Here is a 22,012-nt window from a genome sequence, read left to right on the forward strand (position 1 = left end):
GTGTTGGAATTTCTTAGCTAACAATAACCACTCTCCTCTTTGCCAACAGGGGTTTCGAGAAACAACGGAACAAACGCGACGAACTTGGAAGCGTAACCCTGAGTCACGTGATGCCTTGGTTGATCAAACACTGTGGGAAACCGCAGACCGAGTGTAGACAGCAGTGTATGAGACTTGTTTGTCAGCTGGCTCATCTGTTACCAGGTAATGCGGGCTCATCTTCAATTACTTTTCTTGAACCACGTAGTTACTGTGCTCTGACTTTGATTAGGATTTTGACCAGGAACCTTCAAATTCTTTTGAAAGCTCCTGATAATTTGATCTTTTCTTTCCAGGAACATCGTCTGCGGAGTTATGGATGAAGAGGACACACGAGGAATATCCTTCTTACTTCGTACACAGGTCACTTAATTATTTATATATTGTGAATAATTGTCCTCAAGTTCTGAGATGGAATAGAGGGATTTCGCGGTAGCCGCCTTGTTGTAGGGCAGAAACAGACCTTTTCTGAGATAGAGAGCATGGTACATTGTGGTCTACCTTTGGTACAAACATAATTTTCCTCATATGGTGTTGTTTGTACCCAAGCTAGACCACAATGCATTCTATTTATCAAACTCAGAAACGACCTATGACGAGAGATTTAATTCCTAAAAGAGAAAACTTCTGTTTTGCTTCTAGCATGACTGCTGTTAAACCTCTCTATCCCTTTGTCATTTGCGCTCCAGTTTTCTCCAACCAAATGACAGTTTTACTGATGATCTTTCAGGTTTGAAGGCGGTGGTGGAGGTAAAAATGGCCTCCTTACCTACCCCATCCTACCTGATTTGGGCGGTACGTTTTCTCTAAAAGAGACTTTGATCTGGTATGACTTTCTTCTTGCTTCCCTCGATTGCTACTCGTGGGCGTTTGGAGAACGAATTCTCTCTCCTCGGGATGTTTTTGTTGGTAAGTTTTCGTTTATCCTGAAACCAAAAGGAAATTCAGCCATTTTGGCAGCCATGTTAATCCAGCATGGCGGTGATGACGTCATAACGATTACATACTATTCAACTCTCTCGATATGTAATTTTTACACATTTCTCGTTTCAGACTCGGCACCGGAAGTAAAGTACAAAAGTGTATTGTTCCGTTCTTTACGTCACTTCCTGTCAGAACTTGCCATGTTTAGTATCCAGGCCGCTGCCGGGTGTTTCAAGTCAACTTCATCATCTAGAGGAACGGAAGACGTCTTTAGTCCGAAGGAAATCGACGAATACAATAGGTTAGTGTAGTTGGATGTTTTTATTTATATCCTTGTGTGAGGAAAGCACTTGTTTGTCGCGCAGGGACTGGGCAAAACGTTTGTTTAGACACAGTAACCATAGTAACACAAACATACCACACAACAACAGGAAAAGACCTGTTTTACACCAGTTGCATTAATATAGTTATGTATGCTTCTTTTGTCACCTTTTTAAACTATTTTCTTTGTATATTTTTTGTGTAGGGCCAAATGTACGGTTATAGTGAGGACCATGAATTTCGTCACAGTTCTACTTCAGGGATACGCCAAAGAAAGCCTTCAGGTAAACAGGCTTTATTACTTTTACCGTATCCCAGCTTTTTTAGCTTGAACATCGTCTTCGTTGTTGTTGTTGTTGACCTGCTGCTGCTGTTCATGTTATTATTAAAGGTGTAATCATTGTTGCAACTACAGTTGTCACTGATGTTGCTCGTTGCTGCTGCTGTTGTCGTTGCTGATGCAGTTGTCGTTGCTGCTGCTGCTATTAATGCTTCTATTGCCGTTGCTGCTACTCTTATCGTCGCTGCTGCTACTGTTGTCGTTGCTGCTGCTGTTGTCGTTGCTGTGCTGTTGTCGTTGCTGCTGTTGCTATTAATGCTTCTATTGCCGTTGCTGCTACTCTTATCGTTGCTGCTGCTACTGTTGTCGTTGCTGCTGCTGTTGTCGTTGCTGTGCTGTTGTTGTTGCTGCTGCTGCTATTAATGCTTATATTGCCGTTGCTGGTACTCTTATCGTCGCTGCTGCTACTGTTGTTACTGCTACTGCTATTGTGGTTGTTTTTTTTGCTGTTAATGTTGTTGTTGCTGTTGTTGATATTGATGTTGATGTTGCAGCAACAATTGCTGCTTTTTTATCGTAGTCGTAGCGTTTTGTTATCTGCTTCTCTGCACCAAATACTCCAAAGTATTCCCAACCAAGTTCATATACCTTGTTTGCCGTTTCCCATCAAAGGTGGTCCCTACCGACTTCTGGAACGAGTCACTTTTTAACACCATTCTGAGTTGCTTGCTGGAACCAGGAGCCGTAGGGTTCAATGTGGGTGACGTCGAGGTCATTGAAAATCTGCCAGAACAAGTAAGACCAAGACAAATGTAGTAAAACTTTAACTTTGAAACACTCAGGGCTGATCTGGGAAATGTTCACTGGGTTGCCTGTGCATGGCAGATTTAACTAAGAGACACTCAGATCTGGGAAATGTTTACTGGGGTGCCTGTGCACGGTAGATTTAACTAAGAGACACTCAGATCTTGAAAATGTTGACTGGGTTGCCTGTTCACGGCAGATTTAACTAAGAGACACTCAGATCTGGGAAATGTTTACTGGGGTGCCTGTGCACGGTAGATTTAGCTAAGAGGCACTCAGGGCTGATCTGAGAGAGGTTCGCTGGGGTGTTTGTGCACTTCCTCAAAGAGTGCCTTGATAGGATTTGATGTATTTTATTTGTATATGGTTTCTTTTAACAGACACTAGCTGTATGTGTTGCTATGGCTCGTTCTCTTCCGCACAGCCACTTGTCTGTATTCAAAAACTGCTTGGTTAAAAAGCTTTCTCTTGGCAGGTTAGTGATACTAACTAAATATAGCTTATACCCCCCCCCCCCCCTCCCAACACTCCACCAACCCACACCTCGGATTTTGACGCAAATTTTGATGATTTTGATTTTGGTGCAAAAACTCCATGTTATGCAGTGTTGTCTTAGTGGTTCAATCCCTCTATTTACAGCCGATGCAACCTGCTCGAACAGCTGCCAATCCCACTGTCTGGAAGTGGTGAGACTCACCTCGATCACCTTCACCTGACTCACCTTGTCACTGGATACCAACAACTGCATGTCGCTGGCTTACTGATGGAAGCACTGCAGACTCAGGTTAGTGAGGGGCATTAAATGGGGGGAATTTTTATCGTTATCATTAGTATCTTTTTGTGTTTTAAGTGTTGTTGTTTGCTTATTTTCTTGTAGGTATGTTAATCGTTCGCACTGTGTTTTGTATCTTGTTTTTATTGTCATTATTGTCATTTGTTATTGTTGTTGTTGCTATTGTTGATGCATTTTTGGTGTCGTTTATTCTTTCTTCTTTTATTATTATTATTTCTATTAGTATCATTGTTGTTGATAATATTGTTATTATTATCGTTATTATTGTTGTTGATAATGTATTCTGTTAGTTCTTTTTCATTGTTGTTTTTTCCATTTTTGTTTTTGTGCTTATTGTCATAGTTGTCATTTTTCCTGTCTTACCTGTTCTTTCTTGCTGCAGGGGTCACTTTCTGCTGAAGCCTGTGGTTCTAGGATTCTCAATTCTGTCTACGAGGGAGTTCGTCCGACGGTCAGCGGAAATACAAACATTGTCATGCTCACACCTGCATCGCATCAGTTGGCTTCCAAGCTCCTGGAACTAGCGATAGACCTTGGAATTCAAGTGAGTGACACTGGTTGATATCTTGCTACCGTCATGTTAACCCCCCCCCCCTCCTGTGTTCCACCATCCAACATGGCTGATCTCACTTCGACCTTTTATTGAGCTCTTACAATACCGCTGTGTTCCTGGATCATAGATTCTTTTACTCGGGGTTATCCTCATATCAGTGTCAAAACAGTAAAGTAAAGGATGCACAACGTAAACAATACAAAATGTTTAAAAATTCTGCAGACATTCATTTGAACACATGAATATTTCACACAAAATTTACACAAAAATAATCCTGACCAAGAAAGAACTCGAAACTAGAGTATTAATGTGTTGCGTGCATTTTACACTCTCACCACAAAAAATAATATTTACCTAATATTTCCAGCACGAAGCGTTGGAAAGATGTATCATTAAGTCTTCCGGTGCAGGTAAGTGGATGTTTAATCGTAGTTTAACCGAGATCCGTGTTTATTCTCATTGTTTTGGTTCTTTTTTTCATCAGCTGATAGTGTGTTGGGCGAGGCGTTCTACAGGGCCTTCCAATCTGCTGTCAATGGATATTTCATCAAGAAAGATTCCAACCTTACTAAGCTTATTTCGTTGTCTGTTGATCATCCTAAACTGGTGAGATTATATACCTGGTATAGTGTGTAGGGTAGGGTAGGGTAACGGTGGTGTGGTGTGGTACGGTATAGTACGGTAATATAGGGACGTGGTGTGATGTGGGTTTCCTGTGGTATGACAGGATAGAGAAGGATAAGGTAAGGCAGGATGTAGTGTTGTACGGGTGAAGTATGGTATGATATGACAGGTATGATGATACTAAGGTATGATGATGAATGATGATAAAAGGGGATAGTGATAGTGATGGTGGCGATGAAAATGATTGAAAATGAAAAAGAATACAAAATAGATTGAATTACAAGTCATTCAACAGAGCTGCTCTCGTTGGTGCTACTTTTGGTGATGATTGTGGTGATAACTGATGACTATAATAATAATCATGATGATGGTGATGATGATGATGATAATGATAAAGAGGATGATGATCATGATCATGATCAGTCAAATGACGTATACAGTCCATAAGTGCCACGATCCAAACAAAAAATTTTGCATTTATTTTTTGCAAAATTTCGGGATAGAATCACTAGTTATTTATAATAAAATAAAAATCATAGGATAAAAGCTGCGAATTCGGCGTAATAAATCGTATACGTTCCGTACGATCCAGCCAACCGAAGTCCAGTCCATTCCATCTATGTACGGTTCCGGATTTTCCAAAATTAAAAAGCACTCGAAATTCGGGCATTTAAAAGAGGAAAACAAGTTTTAGAAGTTGGGCATGTTTTTGCTATACTTTAGGATTATCTATGGCCTTTCAAAAGGTGAAAATTCAAAACTTTTTTGTGATATAAGTTCCAGTAACTGAGTGAGGCCCAGTCACTTGCAATCTATTTCAGTCACATCCAATCCATTCCAGTCCCATCCAATTAACATCCAATTTATCTTAACATCTTAATGGAGGAAAATTAGTCGTAAAAATCTTTAACGATCCACAGAGTCACATATAGACACATGATGTATTCAGTCCTTTGGAAAACCTTTGCTGCTCACCGGCTTCACTGGACTTCAACCAGTGCAACGTTCCAAACAAACAAAAAAATTTGCATTTATTTTTACAAAATTTCACAATAGAATCACTAATTATTTATAATAAAATACAAATCATAGAATAGCTGCAAATTGGGCATAAAAAACGTCTACGTTCCGTACGATCCAGTCAACTGAAGTCCGTCCAGTCCATTCCTTCTTTGTACGGTTCCGGATTTTCCAAAATTAAAAGACACTCAAAATTCGGGCATTTGGAACTAGAGGAAAACAAGTTTTAGAAGCTTTGCATAATTAGGGACCAGTCATTATTTAAGTCGGGGAGGGGGGTGGAGAAGAAAAGGGGGGCCCTCAATTTTTTTTAGTGGAACAATGCCATTAAGGTAGGGGTCTGAAAAAATTTTTTGCATCAAAAACATTTTCTCTTTTACCCCACCCCACTCCCTCCGACTTAAATAATGACAGGTCCCTTATGATGATGATGGTGATGATGATGATGACAATGTCGATCAGGTGATGATTTTGACCAGGATGATGATCAGGATGATGATGATGATGATGTTTTTTGCTTACTAGGTGTGTACCATGTTAAATGCTATCCTGGACCAAGTGTACAGGGAAAAGTTCCTCAGAACCAGGTATACCAGACAGGAATGCATGATCATTCTACAGATTATTTCATCTCATGTGTTGATTATTTCCTTCCAGATATGGTGCTCGTATTGGTGTCACCGTCTTGGAATCATGGAATACATTGCACACTCTTTGGTCATCCTCCAGCTCAATCGACCTCAAACACTCTTTACTTGAATTACTTAAGAAGATTCTCATGCTTGATTCCAAGGTAAGGGTTGCGTTCTTGAAACATATTCAAGCTATTTATTTATTATGACTATTAATGCCACTGTGCTGTTCCTGGACACATTTATACATTTGGGTGGAGAATGCAAATGAACCACACATTACCCCAAGCGCCTTGTAAGTTTACAACCGGTAGTTTGATGGTACCCATTCATACAATTGCGGCACTTAGGAAAAATGCAAATGGGTTGATAGGGATACCCAGTACAAATGCAAGTGCATCACATGTTACCCCCCTGGTGTCTTGCCAGCTTACATCCAGTAGTTTGTTGGTACACATTCATACAACTGGGTGGAGAGAGGCACCCAGAATGCAATATAGACATTATTATTTTGCTTAGACTTTCAGTTGGTTTGTTTGTTTGCAGTTTTTAACGGAGCCAGGAAAACCTACAACCAACTCAGTCTTCTCGATGTACTCCTCACTCCTGACTGACAGATCACTGACCCTTGCCTTTAAGGTAATGGTTGATGCCGAGCAATGCTTTCGAGTGAAATCCCTTCTTACCATGAAAGGGTCCGTTTTATGCAAATTAGCCTAATATCGTAACAATTTTTGATTGTATTTTTTTTTGGCTCTACAGAGTCGAACACTTGAACTTTTGCCGTATTTTACAAGAATGCCACAAGACCAGCTATCCAGTCTCAGGTAAGGAAATATTTAAGTTTCTAATTCAAGCGGGATTCCTGTGTTGTGTACACGGACGTACAGACGGACGGACGGATGTGACGTAGTAGTCAAGCTATCAAAAATCAACTCGATGGTTCACCATTTTTTCTTAAGTATGGTGCTCCGCCATCAAGTCTGACTTTGTTCAAGGAATCTGTTAGATGAGCAGCTTGCATCTCGAGCAATTTATTCTCATCGATCAGGTTCTTGCTTGTCTTTTCTAAGATTTCTACCTTTTTGAGCATCTCATCATAACCTTTGCTCACAGGGCTTCAAGTGTCCCTACATTTCCTATATTTCCTGTATTTTTTAAGTTTCCCTCTATTTCCCTATATAGTTCTATAATGTCCTATAATTTCTATAATCTTTTTGATGTGCACCGCAATTGTTCTAGAAAATTCTCCCAGGAGATGTATGTGATAACTTTACAATGAGTAGAACAAAAGTGTCTTACATTGATATCTGAAGGATTAGACCCACACTTTAGAAAAAAAGGTGTGCCAGGATATATATTTCGCAGTCAGATTTTGGGTACAGTATCCAGGATGACTAAACAGAATTCCCAAGGTAATGGTCAGAAGAGAAAATTGAGATCATGCCGAAGGTCAAATAATGGGAAAATAATGGACAGAATTTAGGAAACGGCACTAGCTACCGCTCTCAGGTTTAATACTGTAATAATAATGATGATGATGATGATGATAATAATAATAATAATAATAGTTTATTGAGTTCTCTAGCAGTATAAAACTGAATTAACGAACTGTATTCAAAGGTAAATGAAACTAAATTGATAAACTATTTAAAAGCAATTGCTACAAAACTAATAATACACTTAACATATAAATAATAAAGTTATATAATAATCTCTAAAAAAATGGACAAATGCGCATAAAATATAGTATATCTATAGCGAAACGTATATGTTTATGTATAACATATTAAAATGTCTCGATATATCTGACTAAGAACTAAGACAGTCAACAAATATTAGTTAGAAATATTTGAACATGAAAAAGTACTGGCTTCGTTTTGTTCTACATACACTGTACATTTGTCATCAGATGGAACAAATGTCGACGAAACCATCTGGAGTGCAATCAATAATGTACTCTTAGATGAAGGACTCCCTGGACTTATGCCATTTATCCCTTGCCAAATTCATGTTGTGCATCATGCTTTCAGTGCAGGCATTAATGCATATGAGGAGGCGTCTGAGGAACAGATCTTTGCTATTGGTTATTGGTCACCTTCTCATAGAGAAGATTACGCCCAAGGGCACTAGGACACCGAACGTGGTTGGATTTCTAGTTGTTTTTTTTTTTCCTTTCGATTATTTGAATTAAATTAAACGTATGTGTGCTTGTTTACTTATCTTGTGTCCGTGTTCCTTCGCTGTCATAATGCAAACGTTTTCTTCCAAAGGTCAAACTGTTTGAATAGCCTATGAGCGTTACTTCTTTAACGGTCGTTCCGTACTTGAATCTGTTTGTACCATACCAACAACAACGCGACCGCGCGATGCTCCTTACGTCAGTAATATTCAACCGTCCTAGAGTTAATATGGTTAATCAAATTCACCTTAAGTTCTATATAGGGGCTCTATATTGAACTTAAGGTGAATTTGATTAACCATATTAACTCTAGGACGGTTAAATATTACTGACGTAAGGAGCATCGCGCGGTCGCGTTGTTGTTGTTGGTACAAAAAAAAAAAAAGATAGAAATCCAACCACGTTCGGTGTCCTAGTGCCCTTGATTCGCCCTATATATTTAAAAATAAGACCCTATACATTTAGCCCTTTATTTTGGTAAGATGCGGCTTGAAGCCCCGTGCGACTTCTACTTCCGATTGTGTTTGTTTCACACTTTATCTTATCCAATTGTCTTTTATATATTATAAACTATAAATACGTATCGATATTCATTATAAATAACACTTAATCATGCATATCTATTAATTGTAAATATTTTTCTTTTTTGGTTTTTATTTGCACCATAATATTGTAATTATTGCAATTATAGATGTTTGTCTTTCCTTTTAACTTGCCTAGAATAGCATTAAGCTACTTGCAGGTAAAAGTGTAAATATTAGTGTATTAATTGAAAACAATAAATGTCAAATGTCAATGTCAATCAAGCAATTTCAAGATTGGATCCATCGTGAGGTCGAGCATCTTGTCATTCATGAACTCGTCAATACAGCTTTCACGCATGTTTTTAACTTAACTTGGTCGATCTCCATACTTGAGAAGGATTATGAAGACCGTGGTACCATAACGAACAAGATGATCAACCAAAAAAAGAAAAGAAATCTTTATTTGTAGTGTTAATGGTATTTCCATTCAAAGCATGAACAAGGGAAGGTTGTTTCGAGGAATACAGGTCTGTTGCCGACATTGTCCCGAGGGAGAGGGGTAACGTATCATGAACAAGGGAATGTTGTTTCTAGGAAAACAGGACTGTTTTCAATATTGTCCAGAGGGAGAGGGGTAACGGATCATGAACAAAGGAATGTTGTTTCGAGGAATACAGGTCTGTTGCCGACATTGTCCCGAGGGAGAGGGGTAACGTACCATGAATAAAGAAATGTTGTTTCGAGGAATACAGGTCTGTTGCCGACATTGTCCCGAGGGAGAGGGGTAACGTACCATGAACAAAGGAATGTTGTTTCGAGGAATACAGGTCTGTTGCCGACATTGTCCCGAGGGAGAGGGGTAACGTATCATGAACAAAGGAATGTTGTTTCGAGGAATACAGGTCTGTTGCCGACATTGTCCCGAGGGAGAGGGGTAACGGATCATGAACAAGGGAATGTTGTTGCGAGGAATACACGTATGTTTCCGACATTGTCCCGAGGGAGGGGGGTAACGGATCATGAACAAGGGAATGTTGTTGCGAGAAATACAGGGCTGTTTTCGACTTTGTCCCGAGGGAGGAGTACGGAAAATATTTTTTTGATAAGGGAAATTCTTCTATTTCATGATTGGATAAAAAACTCTCAACTCTTTCTGTCCAAGGTTCTTGTACTATTATCTTTTCATTCTTCGCTCCTATCATGTTCTCATTACAATAATTTAAATACTTTGTACCAACTTTTTTGGAGGAATCGGCATTCATAGACGTGATTGTTTTTTTAGGAGCCCTCTTGAAGATTCCCTGCATTGTGTCTCCTATTGATGCGTTTTTCCGGATTTCATAGGTATGAGTGTTTTTTGTGACATGTGACTGTGTTTTTTGTTCTTGAGCATCTTTTGACGCAGACTTGGCTGTGGAAACTGCATAACTTTTGCTCATCCCGTTAGCGGCATTTTTGCTAGTTTTTTGACCATTTTTTTTTTGTCGCTTCTTTAGTTGCTTCTTTAGTTGCTTCTTTGGTTGTTTCAAGACCTAATGCTTCTCTTATTTTCTCTGCAGCTTTTTTACAAATGCCCCAAATTTTTGCGGTGACAACATAAAAAGCTCCCAAAATGATATTCATTAATGACCCATACCAGTCACCATTGTAGAGGTCACGTAGCGCTTCTAAAAGGGCTGGTAAGGCTCCACTATACATTTCATATGCAGGAGCAGCAATGCGTACAATAAATCTATTGAAAAGATTTACTACACGTTTTTTGGCTTTTACCCAAAACTTTGCGTGTTTTTCTTCCATTATATATCCTGGAAAAAAATTTTAGAAATCTTAGACATAAAGTTACAAAAAAGGTTATTCATAAGCTGTGAAAAATAAAGGAAGTTTGTTTTTATTTTTATTTTATTAATTTCTTGGAATTCTGTAAAGGAAAGGAAGCAAACAATTTCTCGGAAATGCCACGTAGTATTTACTCGCTCGTATAATGAGCTGCAGTTCTTATGTCTTTGACTATCTATAGTTTTATTATATCTTATTTTTATCCTCCAATTATTAGATAGTCATTGTTCTTTCATACAAAGGCTTTATTCGGCACAAATTTACAGAAGTATATTCCTAATAAGATTATCTATGAATCTAAGGCCATGTCGTCTAGATCAACTACATCTAGTTGTCATGCAAGTAAGCTAAATTTAGTAGATTATGAAACTTACCAATCAGTAGACTCGAGTATGACGATAAATCTTTGTGTTGGCGACAAGAAGTTCGAACTAAATTACTACCTTGCGATTAAAACAATGAAAAATCAAGATTAGAAGAAAGAATCGCCAGGATCGCCCAAAACGTGTTTCGGTGATCGGAGCGATCGAGCGACCGCGCTGTTTCCAAATGATCGCCACGATCACTATGATCGCTGAGATAGAAAAAAATCGATTTTGGCGTAGTGTAATTTTCACACCTATGCAAACATTATGCATTATTTATGAAGATTTTAAACTAGGCCATATAGTTTTCATCGATTTTGGCCCATTTTCACACAGTTTTGAACTGTTGTGCATTATTTATGAAGTATTAGAATATACAAAATAGGTTATTTACTGTTTTCATATGAAAATGTCTGAATGACCGGGTACCGGTCATTTAATGTTTTCATATTGGATTATCAGGTTAAATATTTTCTCGTTCAATTCTCGCTACCGGTATGGCTAAAATGTCAGGCTAGATAGAGTTACAGCCATAGGCAACATAACAGTAAACCTTGAGAAAAAATCATGGAAGAATTCTCGACCAATTCAGTGTACAATGATTAAAACCGGAAGTGCCTCAACGGCCGCACGAAATATTCCCTTTGGATCTCCCGGATCCTGGGTTCGTAAGGAATTTTAGCAAATGTTTTTATGATCATAAGTCGTAATCACATTTTCAATGTATAAAAACTTTCACGTTACTCGTTTTCTGGTTACTCGATTTACTCGTTACTGGTTACTCCATTACTCGTTTTAGTAACACTCGTTTTCACATGAAACACTTTATTTACACTGTCAACTAAATGAATATTTTAAAGAAATTTAGTTAGAAATACTATTGCATTTGACTTCATTCAAGTCTGTAAATTACCGATTATTTATTGGAGCGAATTCTCGTTAGTTGTCTCGAACATCTTAGTGAGCGAGTAAGCGAGTGACAAATTTGCATTTTCAGACCCCTCACAACTCTTTTCTACGCTTCGCGTATCCACGGAATCAAGGGAATCTGAATGTGCCAACGAAGTAATAAAGTTGAGAAATTGAAAGGAAGTGTTTTAAAAGTGAGGAAATGCATTCAAAGTTAGTTCGGGTCATCTAGATTTTTTCTACAAAATTTTGTATGATGTCGCGCCACATCATTTGGAGAAATAGTGTAGTTCAAGTTATATTAACCAATAAGAGATGGCAGTTCCCACGCCTAAAAAAACAGCAGGGGCCTTAAAAACGAGACCTTGTGTTGAGCTAAACAAACGACGAAAAATGCAGGCGTTTTCAATTTCACTAACATTTTAAAAAGAATAACAGATTTTCCCGTATTTTTTTAGGAAAAAGGGTACCTGTAAATAGAGTCGCATAATGAAAAAGGGTAGGCTTTTCTATATTGCATCATTTGCCAGAAATGTTAAAACTGGGAAAAGAGCCCGAATTCAACGACCGTCATTTTATAATTAAGTGAAAAGTAGAATTGCCGGAATGTTCCACAGATTTATAAGACTATTGATGACTATAAATTCAATCCAAAATAGGAATTTAAAATTATAAGAAAGATATCTATACTTTAAAATCTATGTTTACTATGCGTTAAAGTTTATAAAGCTTAACTGAGTTCTTTTTGTTAAAGTCTTAGGATTGGTAAATGATCGTGTTCTTCGTAAATTATACGAGCACGCAAATTCTTTTGGTAAAAGCTTGTTTAGTTTGTGATCAGGTTTACGTGCGTCATTAAATAACTTGGAAGTAAGTTGTAATACTTACAAGAACTTAAAAAATAAAATAGATAATTAGTCCATCAGAGTTCATAGGAAAAACTTGTTCACATGATAAATTTGTAGCAATAAACCAACCACAACAGAGCAACGCAACTTAACTTAAAAGAAAATAAATAATTAGTCCCTCAGAGTCCACGACAAACCTGCAGACTCGCAGTAATAAACCGATTATCGCATTCTAACCATGAGGAAACTCAGGAAACTACTCGCTTGAGCCATACTTGATGCCTACGATGCGCTCGCTCCGAAAACAAGGCAATTCATACTTATAAGAACTTAATTTGTAATACAACAATAATGCCATCTTGATAAAACTCTGGTCTATTGATGTAGGGAAATTGAATAAAAAACTTTTAAACCGTTTTGAAGAAAAAGGCGAAAATGTGATAATTAGCAAAACTCTCATTTTTGAGGTTTACAACGAAAATTAGTAAAAAACATTCGATGAGTTTTTAAGATTTGATGCTGATTTTTCGTAAGACTCATCCACAATACTTGGAAATAGATATATGAAAACTTCAAGGCAATCCATTCAATGGTAATGTTTCTACAGCGTGATGTTTCATATGCTTCACATTTTGGATCGTATTTTCAAGCTGCGTCATAACTTTTTTCTGCCCTAGACTTTTCATCCAAATTTATACACAGGCTGCATTAGCACTAGATGATAAGTTTAGACCTGGGCCATTAGCGATCAAAAAGTGCTAATTTTGTCTTTCTAAAAGATTTAAAGGAGATTTGACCAGGATTTCTTACCTCTCGAATAACTCCAACTGGATCAACCTTTCAGACTCTATAGTTCGAAGGCTTGTAGATCATTTACACCTGTCCAAAACTTAGTCATAATACGCATGCGCGCATATCAACACGATTTCCAAGAATTCAAGGAAGTAAAAGTAAATTAATGTCTTTAGTAATTTTCTCCGAATAAATTTCCACGACAAAATTAGTGGGAGGGGGTAAGTTTTGGGGCTGTGAATGTGGAAAGTACTTTATTTGAGCGATTTTTGAGTGCAAACATCCCAGAGAATATGTTCCTAGCAACATATATGTTCCTAGCAACTTGCTACGAGCATGTTCAGGTTACAACTCAATTTCTACCGTTTCATCCCCCCTCATCTCTTCGGGACCACACTATACTACTGTACTGTTAGCAGTGTTGCAACGAAATCTTTATGGCTTCAACTCTACTCTGATATAGGCTGATTACATGAGCTATATTTTTAGGGATTCCATGACAGATGTCAATCTCTAATCATTTAATGTGGTATACAAATGCTAATGGGGGGAACTAAGAGGTTTACTTGTAAATTCAATGCATACCAATATCTAAACTTGTACGTGATGGTAACCGTGCTGCATGAAATGTTATATCGATATTTTTATAGCTAATGGACTGACAATTAATAGTTTTTATCTTGCTTTTTGAGATACGTAGTGCTAATTTGGTGACTTATGTCTTGCTTAGTTGGTCTGTAAAAACAGAACATTTTCTCTCTCATAACATTACTACCAATTACTAAATATACTAAATATAACGAACAAGGACCACTTAAATAAAGGGCCGGTAATCAATAGTATTGCATCATCATGCTATTGCCATTTACAAGCATGTTCGAGAAACTGAATTTGAACTAATCAGAAACCAGGACAAATACAGTCACAGCTATTGGCCACAGCGGGACTTGAACTCGGCATCACCGGATTGCGAGACCAACGCTATGACCGCTCGAATAAATAAAATAAAATAAAAAATATTTAGAAATGTTAGACATAAAGTTACAAAAAAGGTTATTCATAAGCTGTGAAAAGTAAAGGAAGTTTGTTTTTATTTTTATTTTATTAATTTCTTAGAATTCTGAAAGTTTCAAAAAGTTACAGAAGTATATTCCTAATAAGATCATCGGTCAATCTTAGGCCATGTCGTCTAGATCAACTAAATCTAATTTAGTAGATTATAAAACTTAATACCAATCAGTAGACTCGAGTATGACGATAAATCTTTATCTTGGCGACAAGAAGTTCGAACTAAATCCCTACCTTGCGATTAAAACAATGAAAAATTGTCAACGAAGTTTTAAATAAAATGAAATAAAAAATATTTAGAAATGTTAGACATAAAGTTACAAAAAAGGTTATTCATAAGCTGTGAAGAGTAAAGGAAGTTTGTTTTTATTTATATTTGGGAATTCTGTAAAGGAAAGAAAGCTAAAATGAAATTCTCGGAAATGTCACGAAGTATTTACTCGCTCGCATAATGAGCTGCAGTTTTTATGTCTTTGACTATCTATAGTTTTATTATATCTTATTTTTATCCTCCAATTATTAGATAGTCATTGTTCTTTCATACAAAGGCTTTATTCGGCACAAAGTTACAGAAGCCATTCCTAATAATCATGTATCGATCTTAGGCCCTGTCGTCTAGATCAAATACATCTAGTTGTCATGCAAGTAAGCTAAATTTAGTAGATTATAAAACTTACCAATCAGTAGACTCGAGTATGACGATAAATCTTTGTGTTGGCGACAAGAAGTTCGAACTAAATCCGTAAGTTGGCAGACAGAGAAGTTTTAAAGTTTGTTACGGAGGTGCATCATTTCTTTTGTTCTAAACAGGTTTACTTAAAGTACACTTCATAAAAGGTAGTGTGCATTGTTTTGGTACTGGTTTTGAAAAAACCTGTTAAACCAGTTTTTGCGTAAATGTATCTTCCAACGAAGTTAGTCTTGTTTTTAAGGAAATTGAACTACGCAATTTCTTCCAATGATGTTGCACTACAAATTGTCTGTTCCGCATACCTTTATAGATAAAATCTAGATGGTCAATTAACTTTGAATGCATTTCCTCACTTTTAAAACACTCCCTTTCAATTTCTCAACTTTATTGCTTCGTTGGCACATTCGGATTCCCCTTTTTGATGAGAACAAACACCAGGTCTCGATCCCGTTACTGATAAGTATGACTAGTATTAGAAGAAAGAATCGCCAGACCTGTCCAAGACTTTGTCATAATACGCAGAATTAATAATTACCAGAGTCTTTGCAATACAAAGGCTTTATTTGGCACAAAGTGACAGAAGTATATTCTTAATAAGATCATCGTTAAATCTAAAGCCATGCATTTCGTTTAGATCGACTACATCTAGTTGTCATGCAAGTAAGCTAAATTTGGTAGATTATAAAACTTACCAATCAGTAGACTCGGGTATGACGATGAATCTTTGTCTTAGCGACAAGAAGTTCGAACTAAATCCTTTCCTTGCCATTAAAACAATGAAAAATTGCCAGACGTTGGCAAACATAGAGGAGTTTTAAGTTTGTTACGGAGGTGCGTCATTTCTTTTGTTCTAAACAGGTTTTCTTAGAGTATGCTCCATAAAAGGTAATGTGCATCGAAAAATAAAGGAAGTTTGTTTTTATTTTTATTTTATTAATTTCTTAGAATTCTGAAAGTTTCAAAAAGTTACAGAAGTATATTCCTAATAAGATCATCGGTCAATCTTAGGCCATGTCGTCTAGATCAACTAAATCTAATTTAGTAGATTATAAAACTTAATACCAATCAGTAGACTCGAGTATGACGATAAATCTTTATCTTGGCGACAAGAAGTTCGAACTAAATCCCTACCTTGCGATTAAAACAATGAAAAATTGTCAACGAAGTTTTAAATAAAATAAAATAAAAAATATTTAGAAATGTTAGACATAAAGTTACAAAAAAGGTTATTCATAAGCTGTGAAAAGTAAAGGAAGTTTGTTTTTATTTTTATTTTATTAATTTCTTAGAATTCTGAAAGTTTCAAAAAGTTACAGAAGTATATTCCTAATAAGATCATCGGTCAATCTTAGGCCATGTCGTCTAGATCAACTAAATCTAGTTTAGTAGATTATAAAGCTTAATACCAATCAGTAGACTCGAGTATGACGATAAATCTTTATCTTGGCGACAAGAAGTTCGAACTAAATCCCTAACTTGCGATTAAAACAATGAAAAATTGTCAACGAAGTTTTAAATAAAATGAAATAAAAAATATTTAGAAATGTTAGACATAAATTTACAAAAAAGGTTATTCATAAGCTGTGAAGAGTAAAGGAAGTTTGTTTTTATTTATATTTGGGAATTCTGTAAAGGAAAGAAAGCTAAAATGAAATGACTTCGTTGACACATTCGGATTCCCCTTTTTGATGAAAACAAACACCAGGTCTCGATCCCGTTACTGATAAGTATGACTAGTATTAGAAGAAAGAATCGCCAGACCTGTCCAAGACTTTGTCATAATACGCCGAATTAATAATTACCAGAGTCTTTACAATACAAAGGCTTTATTTGGCACAAAGTGACAGAAGTATATTCTTAATAAGATCATCGTTAAATCTAAGGCCATGTCGTCTAGGTCAATTATATGTAGTTGTCATGCAAGTAAGCTAAATTTGGTAGATTGTAAAAGTTACCAATCAGTAGACTCGGGTATGACGATGAATCTTTGTCTTAGCGACAAGAAGTTCGAACTAAATCCTTTCCTTGCCATTAAAACAATGAAAAATTGCCAGACGTTGGCAAACATAGAGGAGTTTTAAGTTTGTTACGGAGGTGCGTCATTTCTTTTGTTCTAAACAGGTTTTCTTAGAGTATGCTCCATAAAAGGCAATGTGCATCGAAAAATAAAGGAAGTTTGTTTTTATTTTTATTTTATTAATTTCTTAGAATTCTGAAAGTTTCAAAAAGTTACAGAAGTATATTCCTAATAAGATCATCGGTCAATCTTAGGCCATGTCGTCTAGATCAACTAAATCTAGTTTAGTAGATTATAAAACTTAATACCAATCAGTAGACTCGGGATTGACGATGAATCTTTATCTTGGCGACAAGAAGTTCGAACTAAATCCCTAACTTGCGATTAAAACAATGAAAAATTGTCAACGAAGTTTTAAATAAAATAAAATAAAGAATATTTAGAAATGTTAGACATAAATTTACAAAATAGGTTATTCATAAGCTGTGAAGAGTAAAGGAAGTTTGTTTTTATTTATATTTGGGAATTCTGTAAAGGAAAGAAAGCTAAAATGAAATTCTCGGAAATGTCACGTAGTATTTACTCGATCGCATAATGAGCTGCAGTTTTTATGTCTTTGACTATCTATAGTTTTATTATATCTTATTTTTATCCTCCAATTATTAGGTAGTCATTGTTCTTTCATACAAAGGCTTTATTCGGCACAAAGTTACAGAAGCCATTCCTAATAATCATGTATCGATCTTAGGCCCTGTCGTCTAGATCAAATACATCTAGTTGTCATGCAAGTAAGCTAAATTTAGTAGATTATAAAACTTACCAATCAGTAGACTCGAGTATGACGATAAATCTTTGTGTTGGCGACAAGAAGTTCGAACTAAATCCTTTCCTTGCGATTAAAACAATGAAAAATATTAGAAAAAACAATCGCCAGACCTGTCCAAGACTTTGTCTTAATACGCATTCGCGCAACTTAATACAATTTCCAAGAATTCAAGAAAGTAAAAGAACAATATCGTACCTAGAGCCTTTACTTTTTACCGCGCATGCTCGACGAAATGAATAGGTTCTGGAAAACTCCAATGACCGGAAGCCAGATTCTGGCTATTTCGCACATGCTCATTATCAAATTTAGACCAGAAGTTAGCCTACCAACTGACAAAAACAAAATGGTGAACTGTTATGTACTGAGTTCTTTATAAATTCCCGTTGCTCTCAATACAATGGGCTTTGAAGATAGTTTTAAGCTCAGAACGAACAATGTGGAGCCATTATTTATATAGTTGGGTTAAAACGGTGCTTTAGTTGTGTTGCCAACTGAATACGGCAAATCGTAAGTGTATGATTTAAGGAGGCTGTGGGTAGTTTTGGTCTGGCACACCTAGCCGCATTGAAACGGCTACAACTTCGTCTTGAATAACTCGATCTGTAAGCGCTTTTCGCACAATGTCAGGAAAGGATCAAAGGTTTCAAAAATGATAAATTAGTTTAAAGCGGTCTTTTCGTTATGACATAATGTTGACATCATAGAAATCGTTTACCGCTTATTTTCTCGAAAACTAGACCTAAACTTTCAAAGTGACTTGCACCAGTCGATAGTATTCATCAAGGCACCAAACATATTGCAATATGAAAAAAATGTATGAGAGCGTTTTCCAAATATTACGCGGTGAATATTTTCATGGTCTTTTACTATTATTTCCGTGTCAACTTTATACCCTCAAAATCGGGCCTTTAATTTAGTGAATTCTATATTTTTAGTAGCTAGAATATAGGTACGGGTATAGAGACTGCCTTATTGAGTATGAATCAAATTGTGACCTTCTTTCTAACGTTATGGATTTTTTGATATGAAGCTAAATGACCCCATTTGTTGTCAAAAGCGATAGAAAATATCGATGAAAGCGGCATTCAAAAAATCGTCGAACGTTTTTTTTCTAAATGAAGTCACTAAAAGATGTATCTTTTACAAATATTCTCCTTTAATTTCATATGCATTGAAGGGTTTTAAGGCAGTCAAATAAAAATAAGTACGCTTACGCTTTGCTGGCGTTACAAGACTTTGTACAAAGAGATCAGTAAAGCGTAAGCGGCGCAGCCCGCCGTAACAGCACGAGACAAGGAATAACACGGAAGTCAAGCGTGAATAATCAACAAGTAGTCGTGAGCGAAAATAGTTGTGAGCGTACTTATTTTTATTTGAATGCCGTTTTCATCGATATTTTCTATCGCTTGAATCCACTAAATTAAAGTCCCGATTTTGAGGGTATAAAGTTGACACGTTGGAAATAATAGTAAAAGTCCATGAAAATATTCATTTCGTAATATTTGGAAAACGCTCTCATACATTTTTTTCATATTGCAATATGTTTGGTGCCTTGATGAATACTATCGACTGATGCAAGTCGCTTTGAAAGTTTAGGACTAGTTTTCGAGAAAATAAGCGGTAAACGATTTCTATGATGTCAACATTATGTCATAACGAAAAGGCCGCTTTAAACTAATTTATCATTTTTGAAACCTTTGATCCTTTCCTGACATTGTGCGAAAAGCGCTTGCAGATCGAGTTATTCAAGACGAAGTTGTAGCCGTTTCAATGCGGCTAGGTGTGCTAGACCAAAAGTACCCTCAGCCTCCTTAATACATTTCCGATTCTACCATTACTAGAAACGCTCATAACTCGTTTTTGTTTTTGTTTTTTTTTTCTGCTCGATTCTTCTTAAACTTACGTATCTTTAACGCTTGGTTCTGTACTTCACAACGGTACCAAATTATCGAACCATCTGTGTGTTTTTTGAATTGTATTCCTTGAATTTCTTGAGTTTTGATTAAAATATTTACGTTCAAATTGAATTGTATTGGAAAATATTTTCCTACCAAAATATATAACATTCAATCGCCAAATACTAGTTGCTGTCATGATATTTCTTCATACACTCAAGTTTTTGTGCTCGGAATCACCATTTTGTATCGAAGTAATTTTTACTTCGGTGTCATCCTTTGTTTTTTTTGAGACCAATCACGAGGTCGGAAATACTGGAGTTTTCCAGAGCCTATTTATTTCATCGGGCATGTGCAGTAAGAAATAAAGGCTTTGGGTACCAGTGGCGAATCCAGGATTTTTCAAAGGGGGGTTCCGTTTCTTAAACTGTGTATAATTCTCTTTTGTTTAGTCGATGTCTGACAAAAAAATTGGCTCTAATCACCTAATTTACTATCTAGAAACGGAACTTAAAGGTAAATTAAACATTATAACAGCAAATAATTATCATTTCGTGTTCAACATTATCCTTGTGGATACTTTTAAGCAAAATTTATATAAGAAATATATATATATAATATATATAAGAATAAGGTAATATTTCTATTACCTTAAAGATCAAACCTTCAAGGGGGGTTCCGTGGAACCCTTCGAACCCCCCCTGGATCCGCCACTGGGTACGAGATTGGCAAGAGAAAATTAATGACTAGAAAATTAACTAGTGGGGAGGGGGTAAGTTTTGGGGCTGTGAATGTGGAAAATACTTTATTTGAACGACATTTGAGTGCAAACATCCCTTAGAATATGTTCATAGCAACAACTCAATTTCTACCGTTATATCTCCCCTCATCCCTTCGGGACTCGTCAACACTTACAACGCTTCGTGTGCTGCTCGTCCCTTGTCCCTTCGGGACTCGATCGGGGAGCGGCCGCATGTTTATTTACCAGCGGTTATCGTTTGAAATAGTCTTTGTTAGTTGATAATGCACAGGTAGCCCCAGCTCTCTATTAGCATAAGAAAATGTATGGGTATTTTGAAATTGTCGGTTTTCAGCGTAAATATTGAATAAGATAAATTGAAACTTACTGTGTATCTTTAAAATGGCACTTGGATGAAAACGCCCCAATTTTTGAAAGTCCAAATAATTAAAGTATTTGAGGATAATATGACTTAATTATGACTATGTAAACATGAAGATTTTAGCCTGGGAGCCACTTGCAGATGAGAATTTCTGGTTTAAAAGCGAAAAGAACAATAGGTTGAGTAAATGACGTCATTTACTCACAATTTAGATGCTGAATGAAATTAATAATTTTTTATCCGCCACTTTTGACTGTGAAGGAAACATGTTGCTTGGCTACTATCTAGGCCATATAGATAGGTTTAAAAAAGTTTCAAGTCATTTACAATTTTCATTGGTTTTCATCCAATTGCCCCTTTAAATCGTTACTGGCGATGTCTTGGGCGAGTTTCAGCATTTTTCGGCAATTTTTTTCTCGTACTCCTACCTAGCTGTAAAGTTGTGTGGATTAAATCGATCTACCTTTTTTCTCTGGGCCGTGAGCTTCCTCGATGTCAAGAAAAGCTGCTCTAAAAATCGCTATTTCTACCCGTACCGACTGAGAAATGGCCAGAAAAAGGCCAGAGAAAACCGTTGAACTAGTGGCAAAGGCCTGGGAACGAGAAAAAAATCATCCCCACCGGGAGGGACTGCTCAAAAAAAACTTCCAAGGCCAAAATAAATATTTCCTTCAATTTCCAGGTCATCTCTTGATGCGCTGGTTTCTGACAACTTCCCTCTAAGGTCCACAGAGTTTATTCCTGGGAGTCCAAAATACAACGATTACATAACTGCATTGGATAAGGTTAGAACAAGTGTCTTTCATGGTCTCTTGGTTAGAAACATCCTTTTAAGAAACCCGGCATATGGGTGTGAATTTGTTAGGCTTTTTTTCTGGAAAAACCATTATGTCTCTCGAATAGACCGTTTTCTCAAGGTTGCGTGGGCATCCAACTTGACGCGCCACA

At 36.6% G+C, this 22,012-nt stretch overlaps 1 protein-coding gene and 1 long non-coding RNA gene across 4 annotated transcripts; one reads left to right on the plus strand and one right to left on the minus strand.

Moving 5' to 3' along the window:
* The first annotated feature begins 567 nt into the window (after positions 1 to 567).
* Positions 568 to 8,123, plus strand: LOC148910374 (DNA-dependent protein kinase catalytic subunit-like). The gene is made up of 15 exons (XM_089031679.1): positions 568 to 575; positions 770 to 948; positions 1,093 to 1,264; positions 1,490 to 1,568; positions 2,237 to 2,359; positions 2,749 to 2,843; positions 3,008 to 3,152; positions 3,544 to 3,705; positions 4,082 to 4,124; positions 4,199 to 4,320; positions 5,884 to 5,945; positions 6,016 to 6,151; positions 6,537 to 6,629; positions 6,753 to 6,817; positions 8,024 to 8,123. Exons 1-15 carry the CDS (start codon positions 568 to 570, stop codon positions 8,121 to 8,123), a joined length of 1,584 nt encoding a protein of 527 aa, XP_088887805.1.
* A 505-nt stretch (positions 8,124 to 8,628) lies between these two features.
* Positions 8,629 to 16,008, minus strand: LOC116291444 (uncharacterized). Of its 3 annotated transcripts, none has more exons than XR_016120030.1 (3): positions 15,898 to 16,008; positions 10,907 to 10,975; positions 8,629 to 10,501 (listed from the first exon to the last, which is right to left on the minus strand). It is a non-coding gene; the product is annotated as an uncharacterized LOC116291444 (long non-coding RNA). The 3 variants fall into 3 exon arrangements; XR_016120031.1 differs by lacking the exon at positions 15,898 to 16,008 and adding an exon at positions 14,680 to 14,736; XR_016120029.1 differs by lacking the exon at positions 15,898 to 16,008 and adding an exon at positions 13,465 to 13,522.
* Positions 16,009 to 22,012: the final 6,004 nt, after the last annotated feature.

The sequence above is a fragment of the Actinia tenebrosa genome, unplaced genomic scaffold, assembly GCF_029948245.1.
Source record: "Actinia tenebrosa isolate PJP-AT-01 unplaced genomic scaffold, QUT_ActTen_1.0 PGA_scaffold17__23_contigs__length_9995812, whole genome shotgun sequence".
Lineage (NCBI taxonomy): Eukaryota > Metazoa > Cnidaria > Anthozoa > Actiniaria > Actiniidae > Actinia > Actinia tenebrosa.

Coding starts and splice junctions, on each gene's coding strand:
- LOC148910374 (XM_089031679.1), top strand. Junction 1,569..2,236: donor ACGCCAAAGAAAGCCTTCAG/GTAAACAGGCTT, acceptor TTCCCATCAAAG/GTGGTCCCTACCGACTTCTG. Junction 6,152..6,536: donor TTCTCATGCTTGATTCCAAG/GTAAGGGTTGCG, acceptor GTTTGTTTGCAG/TTTTTAACGGAGCCAGGAAA.